General features: G+C 43.0%; 1 protein-coding gene across 3 annotated transcripts in view; it reads right to left on the reverse strand.

Moving 5' to 3' along the window:
• Nucleotides 1-504: 504 nt before the first annotated feature.
• The window catches only part of SHF (Src homology 2 domain containing F), a 370,081-nt gene continuing 352,169 nt past the window's right edge, over nt 505-18,416 (reverse strand). For 2 of the 3 annotated variants that reach the window (XM_086959174.1, XM_086959173.1), the window contains one exon: nt 505-5,963. In XM_086959174.1, the coding sequence (XP_086815300.1) occupies nt 5,777-5,963 (187 nt within the window). In that variant the 3' untranslated portion in view covers nt 505-5,776. The remainder of the gene's footprint in view (nt 5,964-18,416) is intronic. The other variant, XR_015309165.1, reaches the window with a different exon arrangement.

The following is an 18,416-nucleotide window of genomic DNA, read 5'->3' on the forward strand; positions in this document are numbered from 1 at the left end:
AATGGCACAAAAACGAGTGGGGCAGAGGGCAGAAAGGGCACAACAACAAGTGGGGCAGAGGGCAGAAGGGAACAAAAACGAGTGGGGCAGAAAGGCACAAAAAAGTGGGGGAGAGAGCAGAAGAGCACAAATACGAGTGGGACAGAGGGCAGAAACGAGTGGGGCAGAGGGCAGAAGAACACAAAAACGAGTTGGGCAGAAGAGCACAAAAACGAGTGGTAGAGAGGGCAGAAGGGCACAAAAAAACGAGAGGGTGGCAGTGATGAACCAGAGGGCGCATCACGGTCTCGCACAAAAAACCCCGCAAACACGCAAAGCGCCCCGCGAACAGGCAAATCGACCCGCAAACACGCAAAAATAAAAAAAATCCGCATATTCGCAAATTTTGTAGATCGCGAATTGCAAATCCACAAATTTGCGGATCGCGAATTCGCAATTTTCACCCATGCTTAATAGCAACACAGCTTTATTAGGAGATCAAATAAAAAATGTCTTCAAATACAGTACATTAAATAGACAGTTTTATTGAAACAAGCCAAAGTTTACAAATGCAAAAATAAAATAAACAAGTTTTTAACAAGGCAAGTGCTGAGGCAGGGGACCTCTGATATCGGAGTCAACAGACATGTGCACCCAAACACTTCAGCCCAGTCATTCATCGTGATGCGGACAGTATGGCGTCGGACAACAGGTAAACGAGGGGAACATGAAGTGCAACTGTCGATCTAATTCACACTTCAAGATTAAAACATCACGTTGGAATATATTTAGTGGCCAACCCTGTCAGGTTCTCTTTTATACTGTTACCCAGGTAGCTACAGATCCTCACAAAGCAGATTCTGTCAGCCTTTAGAGTGGATGTCAGTGCATGGTTTTCTTACAGAGAATGGTGTGCCCTAATGATGACGTGTACGAGGTGCCCTAGGACAGGCCCCTCTGCTAGTCAAGGTGTGCAGTCCTTCCCAAAAAAGTTAATGAGATTACTTACAACTAGGGCACAATCCAGTATTTGCTGTCCCATAGCCAACCTAAGGCTATATGTGTCTCCTTGTACAAGGACATATCGGGGCCAGAGAGATTCAATGGTAAAAAGGATTCTAAAGAGGGAAAAACAAAGGTACAAGAAAGGATTTTCTTGGTGAAAAGCTAGGCATTTGACTTTCTATTTACTGAGCTAGCTTGCTCAGTTTGTAGGGCACTTGTACAGATCATGCTATTTTTCTAATTTTGAACACAACCACCCTAAGTCTTCAGACTTCAAAATTCTAATTGTAGCCCCACCACCTCCCAACGTCTGATAAAAGCTAATATACCTGCTGCTTTATAAGAGGTTAAAGGGTATTTTAATGGCTGGAAAACATTTTGCACCACCCCAGTAACCGTGGCAGTGATGGTGATCATTACTCAACTGCAAAATGGTCAACACCATACATAGGCCAATGCATGGGCCCCAACCACTCATCCACCAAAATGAATCACTAAAGACAAACAGAAAGCAGATGCCAAAGCTCTGACACTGAGCTGTAATACACCACTGGAGGGGGATCTTTCATGTTCCTGGGAGCCCAACTTGGAACCAACTTCATGAGGCTGTCAAAGCCACTGTGAAGTTCTCCATGTTCAGGAACCAATTAATAAAAACATGGCTATTCTGCAACTAATTGTGTCATGGGTGGTAGTGGAGAGTTACCCGTTAGCGGCAAGACACTGTTGAGCAGCTGTGCGCTTTATAAATGCTGGTTCATTCATTCACTGCACACCAATGCTGCAGAACATTGCTGATGACAAGCTGCCCACCTAAATAAGACACAATCTGCTAGTAGGTCTCCATTAACTCTGTACATTATTGCTTATTAATGCCACCGCAGAACTTCACTTCCAGGATATTTCACTTTAAACCTCCCAGTCTCCGCCTACACCATCATAACATTTCGTGAGGAAGGAAAAATACACCTTTGATAATACTGGTAAACACAGTCATTATGTCCACTGTGTTGTTGGCTCCTCCCTTAGAATTGACAAGCCCCCAGAGGGAGCAGACATATTTACTCATGTCATGGATAGGGACGGCTGGACAGGAACGAATGCACGATGGGCTCTTTCAAAGACTTTAGCAAACTTAAAAATAGGTTAGTGTGAAGGCTGAGTAAGAGAGAAGGCTGAGTAAGAGAGAGGAGGCTGAGTAAGAGAGAGGAGGCTGAAGGAGATCTGTTATGAGTGATAATTCTACATTAAAACCATACATCGCCAAGGTTAGATTGTTAAACCTAAACCACGTGGCTAGTTTGTGCACTGTTTGTTTGATTTACATCAGTCTTTCTCTTTAACACCTCAAGATATACTAAAGGGATGTGTATACGTGTGCGAGCACACAGCCTCTGGGTGATACTAGGAGAGAACCACGTTTGCACGGGAGGGCAAGAGGGAGAGGGCAAGAGGGAGAAGAAAAGAAGGGAGCTGGAGGTAAAAGACATACGATAAGCGATAAGTTAATTAGAAGGGCAGAAGTGGGACTAGGAAAACTGAAGTAAAGGGAAGGAAAAGTAAAATGGAAGAGCCGTGAATAAAAAGGGCAGAAGAGAAAGAAAGGGGAAAAGGAAAAATGGAAGTGAGAAGGGGAATTGGGATAAAAGTAGAGGAAGAAGGGTATCTTAAAAAAGGAAAAATACAAGAAAACGACAGGCTAGAGACAATGGGCATTCAAAATAGGCGAAAGAGGGCAAATTGAGTGAAAAACTGAAGATAGATTTAGGAGGCGAAAAAAAGTTAAGAGAACGAAGGGAATAGAAGAAATTAAATAAAGAGAAAAAGGGGACGACAAAAGTGGAAGTGAAAAAAATGGATGGACGGGAAAGGTAAAAGCAAGAGGGGCACGAAGGTGTGTGTTGTGGGAAGAAAGATAGGAGGTGGGGAAGTGTGCTTCCCAGCAGCATGTCTGAATGTGCGGCTAGCAAGACAGTCAGGAACCAGAAAGTGCACGTCATGCGCTCACGGTCTTTAAAACAAATTACAGCTGAAGAAAAAACAAATACAGAGTAGCCAGCCGTGGAACTTTACCACCTAAATCTGAAAAATACATGTTGACTTCAAAAGCCCGATCCATAGACAGGCAACACACCTCCGATTATCCATCTCTACTTACGTGGCAAAGTTAACTAACACAGTCATCACATCACCTGACCTTTTGAGACAAACATTACAATTGCTCGTGGATGGTGTGCATATGTGCATTTGGTGAAGAAGCAACATTTACCGGGCAAAAATAACACATTTTCTAAAGAAGAAACTGTCCTAAACCAAGACCAGTGACTTAAGACATGCAGTTATGCAAGAAGATACAGTTATTTACACCACTTCATCTTCTACAAAAATAAAAATCTTCTGAAATACACATATATATTATGGTGGAGTTTCAAGGAAACTGTTAATGGATATCGTTTTGTTTCTGAACTGTTCACGGCTTTCCTGAGGACATAGTTCCCTGGACCCAAAGAAGCCATCCTCTGCTCACTCCACTGCCAATTGCATCCTGCAAGGGAGAAAGTTCACCGTGAACTGCCAAACTACCAACTGATATCCTCTTCCATCAGTGCAGTTAAATTTCATTGCCAACATCCCTTAGCTTCCTTAAACGTAACTCCCTGAAACAGGGCAGGTAGTTTAACGGTAGCCCCATAAAATGGGTGGGAGAAAGTTCAACATTGGCAGTTCTTTTGGTCATCACGGAGGGCGTAGTTCTTACTGGTAATTGCAAAACAAAACTTCAAAAGGAAAGTCTATGCTGTAAAGAGAGAATGCATGTTTGCCTGAAACCAGTCTGTGAGCTGAAAGAATGCCTCTATCTCTACTGAAAGTCATTTTCAATTCTCTTCACAGATGTGCCCACATAGGCTTCCAATATAGCGGCAGGCCCATTTTGCATCCCATCCCATGTGAGCTGAACCCTGGACGAGAGCCCAAACTTAAGTTTTCAATTCACCTACTTTCCAGTGCAAAACGGTATCATGGCGAGTGCCCCGTCTTCTTTTGCATCAAGCTTGCTATGTAGACCATAATAGGCTAGAGCATAGATTATGCTAACTTCTGATCTTTCCAAATAATTGCCCTCTCTGAAACGTTTTTATTTTTTAAAGGCTGCTACTAATAGTAACAATGGCACAAACCTCTGGCCTCTCTTCATTGGCTCTCTATCAGTGACAGCATCACATTTATCATATTATGCACTGTACATAGTTCCATCTTTGGATGGGAGTTTGCATTCATAGTCAGAGGGTTGATCCCTATGAACACTCTTGACCGTTTATATCTTCCTCTTCCTTTTAGAAAGTTTTCAGCTGTAAAAAAGCTCGCCTTGGAATAGGAGCTTCTCTGTGTTGGCGCCTATGATAGGGAACAAACTCCCTTCAGATCTCCATGCTTTTCCACCCTGACTAAATTTCGCAAAGCCTTGTGTCTCTTTAAGGCTGCAATATTATCATTTGAGGATTTTTTCACGCTTTCCTCCAGCCCAAAGCGATTCAAAACGTTCACAGGTGATTAGCCAATACTACAAATCCAAACATGGGCAGAGAACTAGCAGCACAGGAGATGTACGTAGAATTGTTCTGAATGCCTGCTGTCAAGCACTCCACAGAGGTTTACAGTTTTAAGATTAGAGGGGGAAAAAGACACAAATCATCCTACAGTGAACTGATACACTACCACAGTCTTATTGCCTCATAGATCCACACATCAGCAGTACAAAAACACTCAACAGACCTCCTAGACCATGAACATCCCAAAGCATTATTGAACACTTCAACCTAGCTTAGGTGATCCAATCTGGTAGAAACCATCATTCATAAACAGTGGCTGGCACAAAGTAGAACTTGGTGAGGTCAATCTGTTGAAACATACCTGATGGCACAGAAATGAACCCCAGAGTGAAAGGTTGCGCGCTCATTGATAATACAAATATCCTGAAAGTCCGATAGTTACATGAGATGATGGCCACAACTGGCTGTACAAAGGCACCTCTTGCACCAGAGATAGCTACCTGTAATATACAGGGGCTGCCAAGTTTTTAGAGGGTATCTGGCATCGCAATTTCTAACCAGTTTTGACACAGAAGGTTTACTCAAATTGAATGGACACTTGCTTTTCTAGACTTTACGCACACAGGTACATTGTGTTAAATTTTCAGAGAACAAGCAGAGCTGTTTTTCCATAAAATCTCTAGTTTGTTCTTTCTAACACTTAAATATTTGCCAGAAGAGCATTACAAAATAGAAATCATTGAGGTGGGTGGATGAAATCCAAATTAGGGACAAGACCTTGAGGTTATCTGTAGTCCTATGTGTCTGAGGATAAAGAAGCGGGCCGTACTTTCCGGAGTATATGGCATATGGACACCAACCTACCCAACTGCGAGTACCATTTTACAGCATACAGGTGGAGAACTAGGAAATTAAATTACCAAGCACTTAAACCGTGGCACTGTATTGCAATATTATTGTTTGAACAGCTATGGATTAGTCACTCCAGATCCATGGGTTCAAGACCGAAATGATGAAACTGCCTTCCTGTTATGCTACATGTTCAAATTCTCTCATTTCACTGCCCCACAAGTTCTTCAGTTCTCTTAGAGCTGCAGGGCGTTTCATAATAATTTAACATATTGTAACAGACTGGTCCTTTTGTCTGCCACTGGCTCATGCTCAGCTTTTTCAACAGCTGCCGGTCCCAGCACGTACTAGCCTCTGTCCTGCAAGTGTTTACCAATGGTAGCATCAACCAGCTATAAAGTTCGGATGGCTACTGGATAAAGCAGAGACATGTGTTCGGCTCCTTTGATGGGCAGCTTGCGGCTGGCGTAGTGATGGATGATCTCAGGTACGCTGTCAAAAGGCAGGCTGTTCTGGCCCAGGATGTATTTGCTTTCTTTGGTTCTGGAGAGTTTCATGTGCATGAAGCCTTGATTACTCCTGTTCAGAGAGAAAGAAAGAAAAGTCAGCTTACTCTGAAATCAACACATTTGTGATACACTAACCTATGGCCTGAAGATGAAACATTTAATCCTAGCTGACCAATAAATACACCAGCACATTTTGTTTGTAGAAAATCATTATCCAAGTCACTGCGTAGTGCTTGGATCTAGGCTTATGAGATCTGTTTTTGATGTGGTCACCTAACAATGAACACCGCTGCTCAGATACAATCCGCCTACCTTTGACAATAATCTGAGCCACATGAATAGCCCATTTATTTGCTTAGAAAAAAGCTCTCTCTCTCACAAAGAATTCCTTTTTTCTTTCCATCAATAATCTTAACATTCTCTTTCCCAAGACACTTTATTTGGAGCCCTCCCCTTATTTTCATCATGAAAAGGTAACAGCACCACTTTGTCTTCAACATGTGGGACCACATTAGTGGCACCATATCAGGTAAAGCCTCCCATCACTGTCTCTAACCATCCGCGCACGCTCATTCTCTTTGTACACCTGTAGGACATTAGGTTATTAGTTGTGCAGGATGTGAGGTTTGCTCAAGTAATAGGCCCACAATTCCCCTTACATTGTAGCACTTGACTCTCTCAAGGTAGTTAAGCACAGCAGTCCAAGGCCTACTCAGAGGAGGTGGCATGAACTAGTAATCGCCATTCTCTGGCATGCAATAATAACACTCAGTAAATGATTGTCCACTCAGTGATTTTTCTTGAAAAAAGGAAAAATAAATTTATCACACACACACCAACTACTATATATACATTAATTCACAAATATATATGTAAAGCAGATAGAAATGCTTTCGTGAGACAGTGAAACAACATGACCCACAGAATCATATTACCCTCTACCACCTACACTAGATATGGCATCATAAAATAGGTGGGTATCATTTCAAATAAAATAGGCTTATTATCAAGGTGTCAGCAAATCAATATATAAGGCAAGCCTATTGGCTTTGAGGGGTCAACATATCAGAATATAAGGAAAGCCAATTGGCTTTGTCAAGTGTTACCACATAAACAAGACCACAACAAGAAGCAGAAATGTATTAGCATGAAGCCCCGCAGGGAAATATGGAGTGCAAAAGCAGTGACTATTTTATGAGAGTCTATCCCACTGACCGGGAGACCCACTTTCCTTTCCTTTAGTGTTGAGTTTTTCTTTTTATAAGGAGTGGGTGTCCTGTCTCACTCGGCACACACCTAACTTGGCTCCCACATTAGGGAAGGGTGGGGAGCCCACACCTGTGCTGCCCTGCCAGCCATCCACGAGACCAGCAGTGTCCTTGCCAGCTCTGGCAGTCTTCTTCCTGTCCGGACTGTGAGGGCAGGGTGTACTCAGCTGCTCCCCCAGTCACATGGAGCATGGCAAGGTCACCACATTTGGTGGGGGAGGGAGTCAACGGAGATCATCCTTTCTATGTGCCGCAGGCCCTAGGTTACTCCATAGTGCCCGAGTGCTCAGCGCCGGGATACTCCGATTAGCTGTGCATGGAACAAGAAACTTATCATCATCATCAGGGTTGGGATCCCAGACCTCCTTTCTTACATCGTCCATATGGAGATAGGGCCCCCTGGACCATGGGGTAGGGGGTCCCACTCATGCCCCCTTCCCTCAAATGAGGGAATCATGAGCCTGTCCAGACCCCAGGGCCTTGCCATCACCTGGGTTAATCAGCTGAACCGGTCGTGCAGCCACGCTCACTCAGTATTCCAAAATGGTCAAAAGTCACCTAACCTCAAAAGGTCATAAATCTCCTGGTGCGAAGTTCTAGATGCCAAATAGCAATGGCCAATCATAAGGTAACCCTTTTACCCATCCCAACCTTCCTGCACAACATTCTGGGACAATTCATGATGGCGCGTTGAAGAAGTTATTCAAGTCTACTCTTGGAGCCTCAGCTCCACCCCTAGTTGACATCAATTCAGGGTCTTTCCCCACCAAACCTAAATGTTGGTGCCCCCTCTTATGCTGGCTTCAGTTGTCTGGGCGTCCTCCTTTGTTCAGTGGCCACTGGCTGTCTTCACCCTGGTACAGTGTGTCAGCTATTTAACAGATGCAGATTTTCTTCTCCACCCCTTCCTCCTCAGGTGCTCAAGGAAGCACTGTTATTTGCTCTTTTTGTTAGGGCAGGCAATTGTTCCTTCTGCTGTGGAGCAGAGTGATTAACCTGGACCAGTAGGGTGACTAAAGGCTTGATCCACTATCCTGAGCTGAATCCGAGAAATAAGAGAATTCTGGACAACTTATAAGTGTTCATGAATGATCATGGGACTTGCGTAGTCGAACTGGGTGAATATTTTTCACCCTAGTTTCATAACTCACAGGATTGTTTCGCCTAAGGGAAGCAATAATGCACTTTAAGGCGGAATTCTCCATAAATATATATAATACAATGTCACTGCAGACAAAACAGTAAACCATACTGACTATCTATGAGCGCCCCCTAATTTATTTATTAATTTAATCTGTTTTTATTGATTTTACATGTTTAACAATCTTTTCCAACACACGCAGGTTGTTCGTCAATTTTCCTATAGATTCAGTTAGATTGCCCATATGGCTACATGTTATTACAGCAAAGGTTAACAGAATTTATTTTGTGAGCTTCACATTTTACCATTCTGCATATACCAGCCATTACTGATTGGTCCAACAGAAAACCGTGGAGGCGGGTGTTAACTAAACCGGGACAAATTAATACATAAGGGTGTGAAACTGGGTACCGGTAATTATGCTACCTACACCCATCCTCCCACCTGTCGCACTGAATGAATCTGCATCTGCAGTGCTTATGAGTGCAGTGCAGGACATGCTTTAAGTTGTGTATTATCCTGGATGCCATCTGTGGATGTCTTCGCTGGGCGCATGTCAGTTCCATATGGGACATGAGGTGAGGCTGCGGCATCATGTGGGAGGATTAAAGTAGCCAGTATTGCGTCCCAGTGTATGAGCATTATAAGGCCTATCCCAGGAGAACCCTTACCCTTGCAGGTTACCTGGCTGTGCACTATGCTAGTCCCACACATACAGCCCAAAAACATGTTGACATGTAACCAGCCAAGTGCCCCCAACCCTAGCAGTGCCGCAGTGACCTTATCTAAAGGGTGGACACTGGTGGTTAACAAGCTCAGTCCAATTACCATGTGATTACCATTGGCAAAGCACAAGTAGTGAAACTCATCCAAAGCAAAAATCCCATAAAAGGGAGATTGAAAAGCAAAAAATCAGGATGCACTAAATAGACAGGGCCCAACTGCAACACAACCCCCTCAGTGTCCCTTGCCTGCTGCCCTTACGACAAATGAGAAAGCTACATACTACTGGTTTAGGGTCCGTCACTCCGACATCCACTTGGACATTTATTAATTTCCCTAAAAGAAAGTAAAGCACCTCAGTTGGGTTTCCTTTGGTGAAACGCTTTTGCAAAAATCTTGGCCGTTTCGACAGTACAAGACCCACAGCATCCTTCTCCACTAGCAACATTACATCTACTAGTGTGCCTTCCATATGGTAGGCATTCTACACCACAGCACTTCCTGCAGTTGTGACATTCAGAACAGGTGTGCTGATGCTGCCTTGCTCCTTGTAGTTCCACACATCTCTTCTACTACATCCCCCAATACTGCAGTATGAAGACTTCTTAATTACTCATCTAACCCAAAGCCATGCTTGCTCTACCTTTTTGCAAGTCATGCTTGCTACCCTAAAACACCTGCGTGATAGTGGATTGGGCCTACTTCTGAAACCCTCACTTTTTTTGCGACTCTGGTTCTTTATCTCTGCTGTGGAGAGAAAGGCCCAAATGGAATCCCACTTGTACCATTTAATTGACACACAGCAGTAGGACCAGGCACCAGTTCTTGTACACTAATTCCTGGGTTTAGAGTTCAGGGTTATTCTGACTGAACACTTTCATACTGGTTTGTATGACATTTATTTTTCTTCAGTCTCACACAAATTAAATCCCCTTTTGAACTGCCTTGCTGGGAAGAGATAATTGCTGCTCTCCCCAGCTCTCAGATCAAAGGCCCTTAGAACAATAGGAACCCAATGGCCACTCCCCTTCCTGCAGAAGAAAGGGGAAGAATCGTAAATTTCAAGAGCTGAGCTGTTGTAATAATCCATGTTTGTTAGGGCATGGGATGCTGCCAGTCTGAACAATTGGGACAAGGCAGACTTCGATCTCCAGAGTCCAACACTGTGAATTTTGGAAGTGAAAGTCTTGTGAGGGCGGAGATAGACCCAGAGAGCTGATCAGCTCTAACATTAGAAGACACGCCTTTCAAATCTTTTCCAGCAGGCTGTGAAAGGTGTGAAGACAGTCAGTGGGCTTGTACCTTTAGTTAGATGTGCAGGGTTTTGTAGCATCTCTAGATTGGATGGGTAAGCCACCACTTGCAGATCTTTTCATCTGCATTTTTAAACCCCATGCACAGGCACAGAGTGAGCTGAGAAGCTGCCTTAGAAGACGTAAAAAGGACCAGCACAACGGTCAGCCCCCTGTGAAAAGCCTTGGAGTGCATCCCCCTCCTGAATTATATTCTTGGACTTTCTCTCTCTGGAGAAGTTGTCCGAGATTCACGTTCAGACCAGAATGCAGAGGTAACCAAGGGCTATTATTGTGACTGGACATGCTGTGAGGTCCTGGAGGAGTGGGCACCAAAGACTGGCTGCTTTGCACGGTGACCCACCAAGAGACCGAAATCTTGGGTCACTGGGGAGAGTAGCCATGGACTTTGACCTGCTGTTTAAAACATGCATGCATTGCTGAAGTGCCTTAGGTCAGCAGAGCACCTGACTGAGCAGAATGATGGGCCCAGCCCAGAGTGATCATGATGTTGCTGTTAGGAGGAAGCAGTGTGTGAAGGGCAGAAGAAATCCTTCAATGTGTGAAGCCGAGGGGTAGGAGCAATACTTACCCAGGCAGTGGCAATCCCCCTTTGTTTTGGACTAGTAAGCACTGCTGCTTGGTGCTACTGTTCTTGGTGGCTGGAGGAGTCTCCTGGACAAAGCAATCCAAAATCCAATGAAAGCTATCCAGTAGGGAGCGACCAAGATATCTGCATTTAGATGTGCCCCTCTGGCACAGCTTCACTACATTAGGGAAGGTTAGGTTGGCGTTGTGGGGCGTTTGAAACACACTGAAGAGAAATTGTGTGTGCGACCACATGGGACAACATCTTAAAATCTTCAGCACAATCAAAAAACGGGTTGAAGCAGATGTAGTCTGAAGTAGGCTGCAACCATGAAATCATGCACACAAGTATTTGATCCCCAGTTATCGCAATTTAACCCGCTGATTCCAGCATGATCACGCATGACCACATCAGATTGTTTTTCCCCTTACAGATGACCATCATTACCAGGGTAGTCCTGTTGATAATTTCAGTACTTTGGCCATGATTTAGAGAGCATCTGTACTCTGAAATGCTCCAGCCCTGGTCCCTGCACGTGCCCCCTCCCTCTGATCCAAGTGTTGGCATCTCTGTAAAATGCAGTCCCTTCTCGAGCAGAAGGAACGAGTATGGGAACGTGCTAGGACCTCATGGCTTAAGGACAGCAGCAGTGAGGCTCCCACAAGAAAGAGTCAGGTGTGGTGTGAAGAGTTCGGTTGGCCCCCAGGAATACCCACAGAAAATAAAAGCACCGAGTTAGCATTTTTTGGGGGGGAAAGTAAATTAAAGCATTTTCCAGCAAGGTAGCTAGGCAACCTATAAACAATAATAAAGAGTTCAGTTGTAAGACAAGATACATCTGGCTAACGCTCTGTTCATCTCTTAGGGAAACACAATATGCGAATGTTTTCCCTTTTTAGACATGGCCATATAGATGTATGATATATATATACATATATAAGATGATTCATGTTACTAACATTTGGCTTAGATCTCTAGTGAGCCTCACACTAATGTAAAAGTATGTAGGCTTGGTTTTAATGATTATATCAAAGTTATTGTTACGTTTGTAGAAATAGTTTTTTAAGTGTGAGTAGCCTGACAAAGCTTCCATCAGTGCCTACATTTTAGGCAATTGGTCTTTAGAAGGATACTGTGGTTTAACTATGTTAAAGCTTGCAAAGCTTTAATGGGAAATTCACAGACTGCTGAAATGGACAAGGTTTGTGGGGTAATTGGCCCTAATGAAAAATGTATAAGGTAGCAGATTTCCACCCTGATATTTCGTAACGAGGCCCCATATGAGGGAGGTCAGATTGCTTCACCCAAAACAATTTTGTGATTTTTTGTGTGTAACATTTATTTTATATAACAGTTTTTCTTTAAACTTAAAAGCACTGGCTGTACACTGGTTTACATTAGTGTGTATTGCTGAGTTTCAAGTCCACAAAGCCTCGCTATCCTGAGAGTTGGACTCAAGAACTAGTACGTGGTTCACACTTAAAGGGTCAGCAGAAGGGGCGCCCCAGGACATCAGAGGTGAACGTCTCCTAATAATACAACTGGAGTCCAGGAACGTCTGATTGCCGTTTGACCTCCCTTACTCAAACTGGATTTCTCATTTTTGTGCTCTGCCCGTATTCTTACTAGAGGCTCTATTTTAGCTTGTCCATTTGGGTAATGTAAGCCTCTTGCCAGCAGGAACACACAGCAGTTGTACTGCACGAAAGCTTAACACCAGTGGCCGATAGTAGCAGAAGGTTGATCGCAATTCAAACATGAAGACAAGACAGCAAAAAAAGAGGGAAACGAATAAATGTAGGTAAACACATGGGAACAACCCTGTGTCTATGGTCAAATGTCATCTTCTGAGTCCATACCGTTTATTTGAGAGACAACCCTGCACACCCTCCCACCAAACACACACCCATACGATACCTGTACATCCACAAATTCAACCCAAATGCACACAAGCTCAATAACTGTAGACCACACAGGAGCTTTACATCAATGATGAAGATCAGGGGAAAAAAGCCTGAAACCCAAATAGACATGTAACACACAACAACATGATAATACCTGCAAATGAACCCCACACATTCAGCAGTTAGGAAAGCAAAAATTAAGCACATTATTTGTAATTCTTAAGTGTGAAAGAATTTATGATTTTAATGGGATCAAACGAAATCAAGTTACTTTACAGGGTGATGCACAAATGATCAATAGTCACTGAAGCCCAATTTTCGCACATTATCATTTGTGTGCAATAGTTTTATTAGTAAAAGTGAATTTCTGTGCACATTTAGTGGACATTTCAATGGAAAACGAGCAGTCTGTAAATTATAGTGCACTATCACACCATGCTCTGATTACTTAAAAAAAATCTCTGACTCATGTGCATTAAAGTTAGGTGGGTGACGAAAGTTTACCATTCCAAAATGTGGGTTGTGTTTCTAAAATAGTTTGGGATGCACTGATCAAAGTTGCACAGCTTGGTTTCTTCTTAAAACTTTTTTATCGGATAGATTGTATCCGTAGGTAAATTTCTGTCCAAACCCATTGGACTGCCATGTGGTGTACCACCGCGGTCCTCACTGAGCCCCACACTCTTTAATGTGTATGTCTCATCATTGGCTCCCGTAATCAGTGCATTCAGGTTGGGATCACGTCCTACACTGATGACACACAAATTGTGGTGTCTGTTACCTGGCCAAGAGTTGGGAATAGATAAATGTTTTCAAATCTTCATGGAATCATTTGGGAGATGGATGGCAGACAATTGCCTGAAGCTTAATTCAGGTAAAACTGAAGTAATGCTGTCTGGGAATGATCTTAATTTCTGGACTCCTAATTGGTGGCCTGCCTCCATGGGGTCACTCCCGACACCCTTTAAAAGGAGAACAATGTGGGAATACTACTAAATGAGAAACTCTTCTTTGTGGCCAAAGTAAATGCAGTAACCTCAACAATGCATGTCCTGAGAACTGTTAAAAAGGTATTGCAGCTTTTACCTTTGGGTAGCTGGCAAACAGTGGTTACAGCAGTGGTCATTAGGGGGCTGGATTACTGCAACAGCCTTTATCTAAATATACAACAAAAACTTCTGTGTAAACTCCAGCTGCTACAAAATGCCGCGGCCTGATTCCTTACGGGCACATCCAAGTTCTCCCCAATTTCCAAAGAGATAAAAAAATTGCAATGGCTCCCGGTGAGGAACCGGGTGCATTTTAAATCTCCTTGCATGGTCTTTAAAGCACTTCAAGGCCTGGGACTAGATCACTTAAGAAGCCAGTTTCAATGGTATAGACTGACAAGAACTCTTAGATCACTGGGAGCCAAACTGGTCGTAGTCCCACCAACAAAAAAAGCTCAGTGGGGGGGAAAGAAGCTTGGAATGACTTGCCATTCCATTTGAAAAATGCCAGCAACCTTCTAGCTTTCAGGAAAGGGTTGAAGACCTGGCTTTTTGATACATACACCCTATTTTTTAGCTCTGCATTAAGGAGAAGTAACTAGCGTCAGGACACCTCCAGGTAATCGTGCGCTCTAAAAGTTTTCATAACATAACATAACAGCTATGCTAGGGTGACCAACCGTCAGTGATTTTCGCAGACTGTCTGTGAACTTACGGTCATGTCCGTTGTCTGTGAAGAAAGTTTCCAAGGACAGCATTTGTCCGTAATTTTAGCCTTGGTGGCAAAGGACAATTGTTCAGCAGTTCAGATGCCTCAGCTTAGGCAGAAGAGAAGAGGTGTCCAGTGCAGTGATTCAGTGGGAGGGGCAGCCAGGGTGCTGGGCTGCTTCAAAGAAATGTAAATGTGAGGACTGGTTAATCTGGGCACGTAAAGGTTGCTTGAATGAGAACTACATAGGTGTTAATTGACCTAAAGCAGCCCAAGGTGAAACATTTCTTTTTCCATTGTATTGTTAAGGTGTTCCAAGCTGAGTTGTGAAGTGTGTGCTTTGCAACTATTATCCCTAAGCACACAGCAGATGTGGCCAAGTACCTAATGAACAAAGAACAAAGATGGGTACTAAAACTTAAGACACATAAAGAGGGTTTAAATGATGAGATCCCTTGGTCCACATTATAGTCTCTGTCCTGATATCAATAGGTCATTTAAACTGAGATCTTGTCATTATTGTAATCTTCCGCTTCTGATATGCTAATACTAGCAGTAGAATATAGACATATGTCCTGGTTTTGCACTAGCACACTGGCCGTACACAGCACATCTGTAATGGCCGGTCCATTACATCAGGTAATTTATACTGATATCTTGTCACTTTTGTAACCTACTGCCCCTGATATACCAATACCAGCAGTGAAATACTGACAACTGTCCTGCTTGTGCTAAAGCACACTGGCCGTATACAGCACATCTGTATTGATCTGTCCAGTACACTGTACATCATACCCTCACCTGAGATGTATATCTGGTGCCTCCCATCGCCACAGATCTACTGGATAAAATACATCTGTCCGCTAATACTGTGCACACGAAGATATGAGCGTAGTAAGCAGGTTTACTTGCCTCGTAAAAGCTGTCTGATTTAGTAGACAAATACGGTATTTTTAGTGCGGGCAGTAATAGACAAACATTATTAACGCTGTCCCTTTATATTATTTTATTTTATTTTCCCAAGCATTTGACCCTCTGTTTCAATCTCGCTTGTGAGGCGCTCGTCACTGTTGCGTTTTACTCACATATCCCACGTGGTTCCTTGACTACAAGCTCGACAATCGACCAATGACAATCGCAGGCCCTTGGCTGATTAGCAAATGAGCGAGCTTGTTGCACTGTTACTATCATTAGAGCCAATAGGAAGACGCGGTTGCGCGTCCCACGTGATCGCATAACCAACGGTAGCGCTTTTAAGAACAGCCTCACGCCTGCCATCCGGTACCTCCCCAGTCGGCTAGGACGCCGGCCCTGGAGTACCGACGGAAAGGTAAGACGAGCTCCGACCATTCTAGCTCCTCGCTATGCTGCTCCATTCGATACAGCGGAGCTCTTTCTCCAGCGCTCTAGGGAACGGCATCACTAGAGAACAGATGCAAGTCCTGTTAAAACTAGGCTACTGAAAATAGAGAGTGTTCTGTATTTTGCTGTGCACGTTGTGATTGACATGTGTTTCACATGTTTTTTTAGAGCAGTGCTTCATCTTCCCCTGAGCCGCTGCCAGGTGGGGTGAGGCCAGTCTACCTTACAGATTAAGGTAAGAACTGGACAACATTTGGCTAATGAAATCTCTTTCCAAATGAATGTAATTCGGCTCTATAAATAATAAGAGCTTATGGACCAACTTTTTATGTGATTGCAATAGTGATCCATAGTCTATGGACTTATTTCATAGCCCACAGGAAACTGATAGTTTTAACCCAACACCCATACCTCTCTTTCTTTCCACAGTGAGCGACACAGACTGTAAGGGCATTTGGATTATTCAGGTGACCGCGTGCACTTGTCTTATATTTCCTTATGTCACCTTTTCACTTATTATTTTCTCACATTGTGCAGTAGTTCTTACTTGTTTAGCTCTGGTCCTGATGAAAGCAAGGACGCAATAGTCCCTATATTGCAGAAACATGTTGACCACCCTTACCTCAGGCAGTCTACATAACCAGACTGCTTTAGGCCACACATATTTTTAATCTTGGTATTTAAGGCACACATAGAAAAAATAACATTCTGTGCTTTTCTAAACCAATTTTAACACACTTTTTTGTCTTAGTTTTCTATTCTTTCACTCACTTTTTCTTGCACTGCACACCCCAGTCCCATGTCTTTGTCCACTCATTAACATCGAGTGGTAGACCACACTGTTCCTATCAACACCACCAAAGGGACCCCCATACCACCGGGTCAACCTTTGATTGTGGCACGGATTTTCTCAGACGGGTGGTCCGGATAAAATCCCAAATGATGAAGGGCGGATCCGTATGGTGACTGATGGGTATTTTCCTCTTCCCTTGAGAGTTTCCGTTGCCGAATCAATTTTGAGTCGTGGGTGTTTGGGCAGCTTCTGCACACCTCTGGGCGGTGTTTGTTTTTGAGACCCTCTGGTACATTTTGTTATTTATAGGTGCTTTGCAACTACAACTGAGGTCACAAACCACTGTTACATTACTTTTACATTGTAACTCTTAAAGAGGATGTGAATGGCTCTTTCATGCAGTCTCATGTTTAAAAGTCGCAAAACCCCTTTCACAATTCAGAAACACTTTGCTCACCCTTAAAACAGGATCTGTGCATTGTAAAAAGATGATTTGCTATCAGAAGTGTGATTCAAAGACTTTGCAACAAAAAAAAGCCTTTATGACATGCAGCCCCTGGTGGATTGACCTGTCAGCATTCTTCTTGTAACAATTACAACATGAATGGCAGTGGTAAAAAAAGCCCGGCCAACACCTCCGTACTGTTTACCAAAAGTCCAAATTTAAGAATTTATAAGTGGGTGTGCTCAATGTACAACACTGTGAAACTCACAGTGTTTTCTTGTATGGGAAAAAACTTCTCCCCATACACATAACAGCAATTAACTAATTACAGAGTACAACCGCTACTAAGTTTCACTACTGACCTTGTTGTCAGTTATTTTAATAATAAACATAACAGTCTATGTATTTAATAAAAACAGTAGTAATCCAAGTACAAAACAAGCAAGAAGACAAATATAATCTTGATTGTGTTGACACGTAGTGAATGTTGTTGATGCAGGCAGCCGACACTTGTTATGTCATATTAACGACTTCTTCAAGGCTCGAAAAGAAGTTGGGAGAATTGTAGCATAAATCTCTGGGATCCCTCAATAGTATGGGATGTACCACAGCAATAGCGATAAGCCAGATACTTTGATCTTTCGGTTGCAAAGTAGGACTTCGAAGCACTTTCCAATGTCGGAAAGTAAAAATCTAAATGTAGTCAGCGGGTTCAAATATGACTAGAGTTCTGTCTGTCCAGTTTTGAAGTGTAAACACTTATAATGTGTAGAAGGTTAGAAAGACAAACGCTCGTATAAGAATACAACGAGCCGAGCCCCAAGACTTCATTTGTAAATATAGTAGTACATCATCAGGGTTCCTGCCGTACAAGGACAGGTATAACGAAAAAAATCTTACTTCAATCGAAGAAGTTCTCAAAGACTATTTACTAATGAAGTCTTGGGGCTTGTTGTACTCTTATACGAGCGTTTGTCTTTCTGACCTTCTACACATTATAAGTGCTTACACTTCAAAATTGGACAGAAGGAACTCCAGTCATATTTTAGCGTGTCAACTACATTCTTATTTTTACTTTTTGACATTGGCAAGTGTATTGAAGTCCTACTTTTCAACTGAAAGATCAAAGTATCTGGCTCATCTCTATTGCTGTGGTAAATCCCATACTTTTGAGGGATCCTGAGGATTTACGCTACAATTTTCAACTCCTTTTCGAGCCTTGAAGAAGTGGTTTATACGACGAAACATGTGTCGGTTGTCTGCATCAACATTCACTACGTGTCAACACAATTAAGATTATATTTGTCT

This window comes from Lissotriton vulgaris, chromosome 2_2, assembly GCF_964263255.1.
Source record: "Lissotriton vulgaris chromosome 2_2, aLisVul1.2, whole genome shotgun sequence".
NCBI lineage: Eukaryota > Metazoa > Chordata > Amphibia > Caudata > Salamandridae > Lissotriton > Lissotriton vulgaris.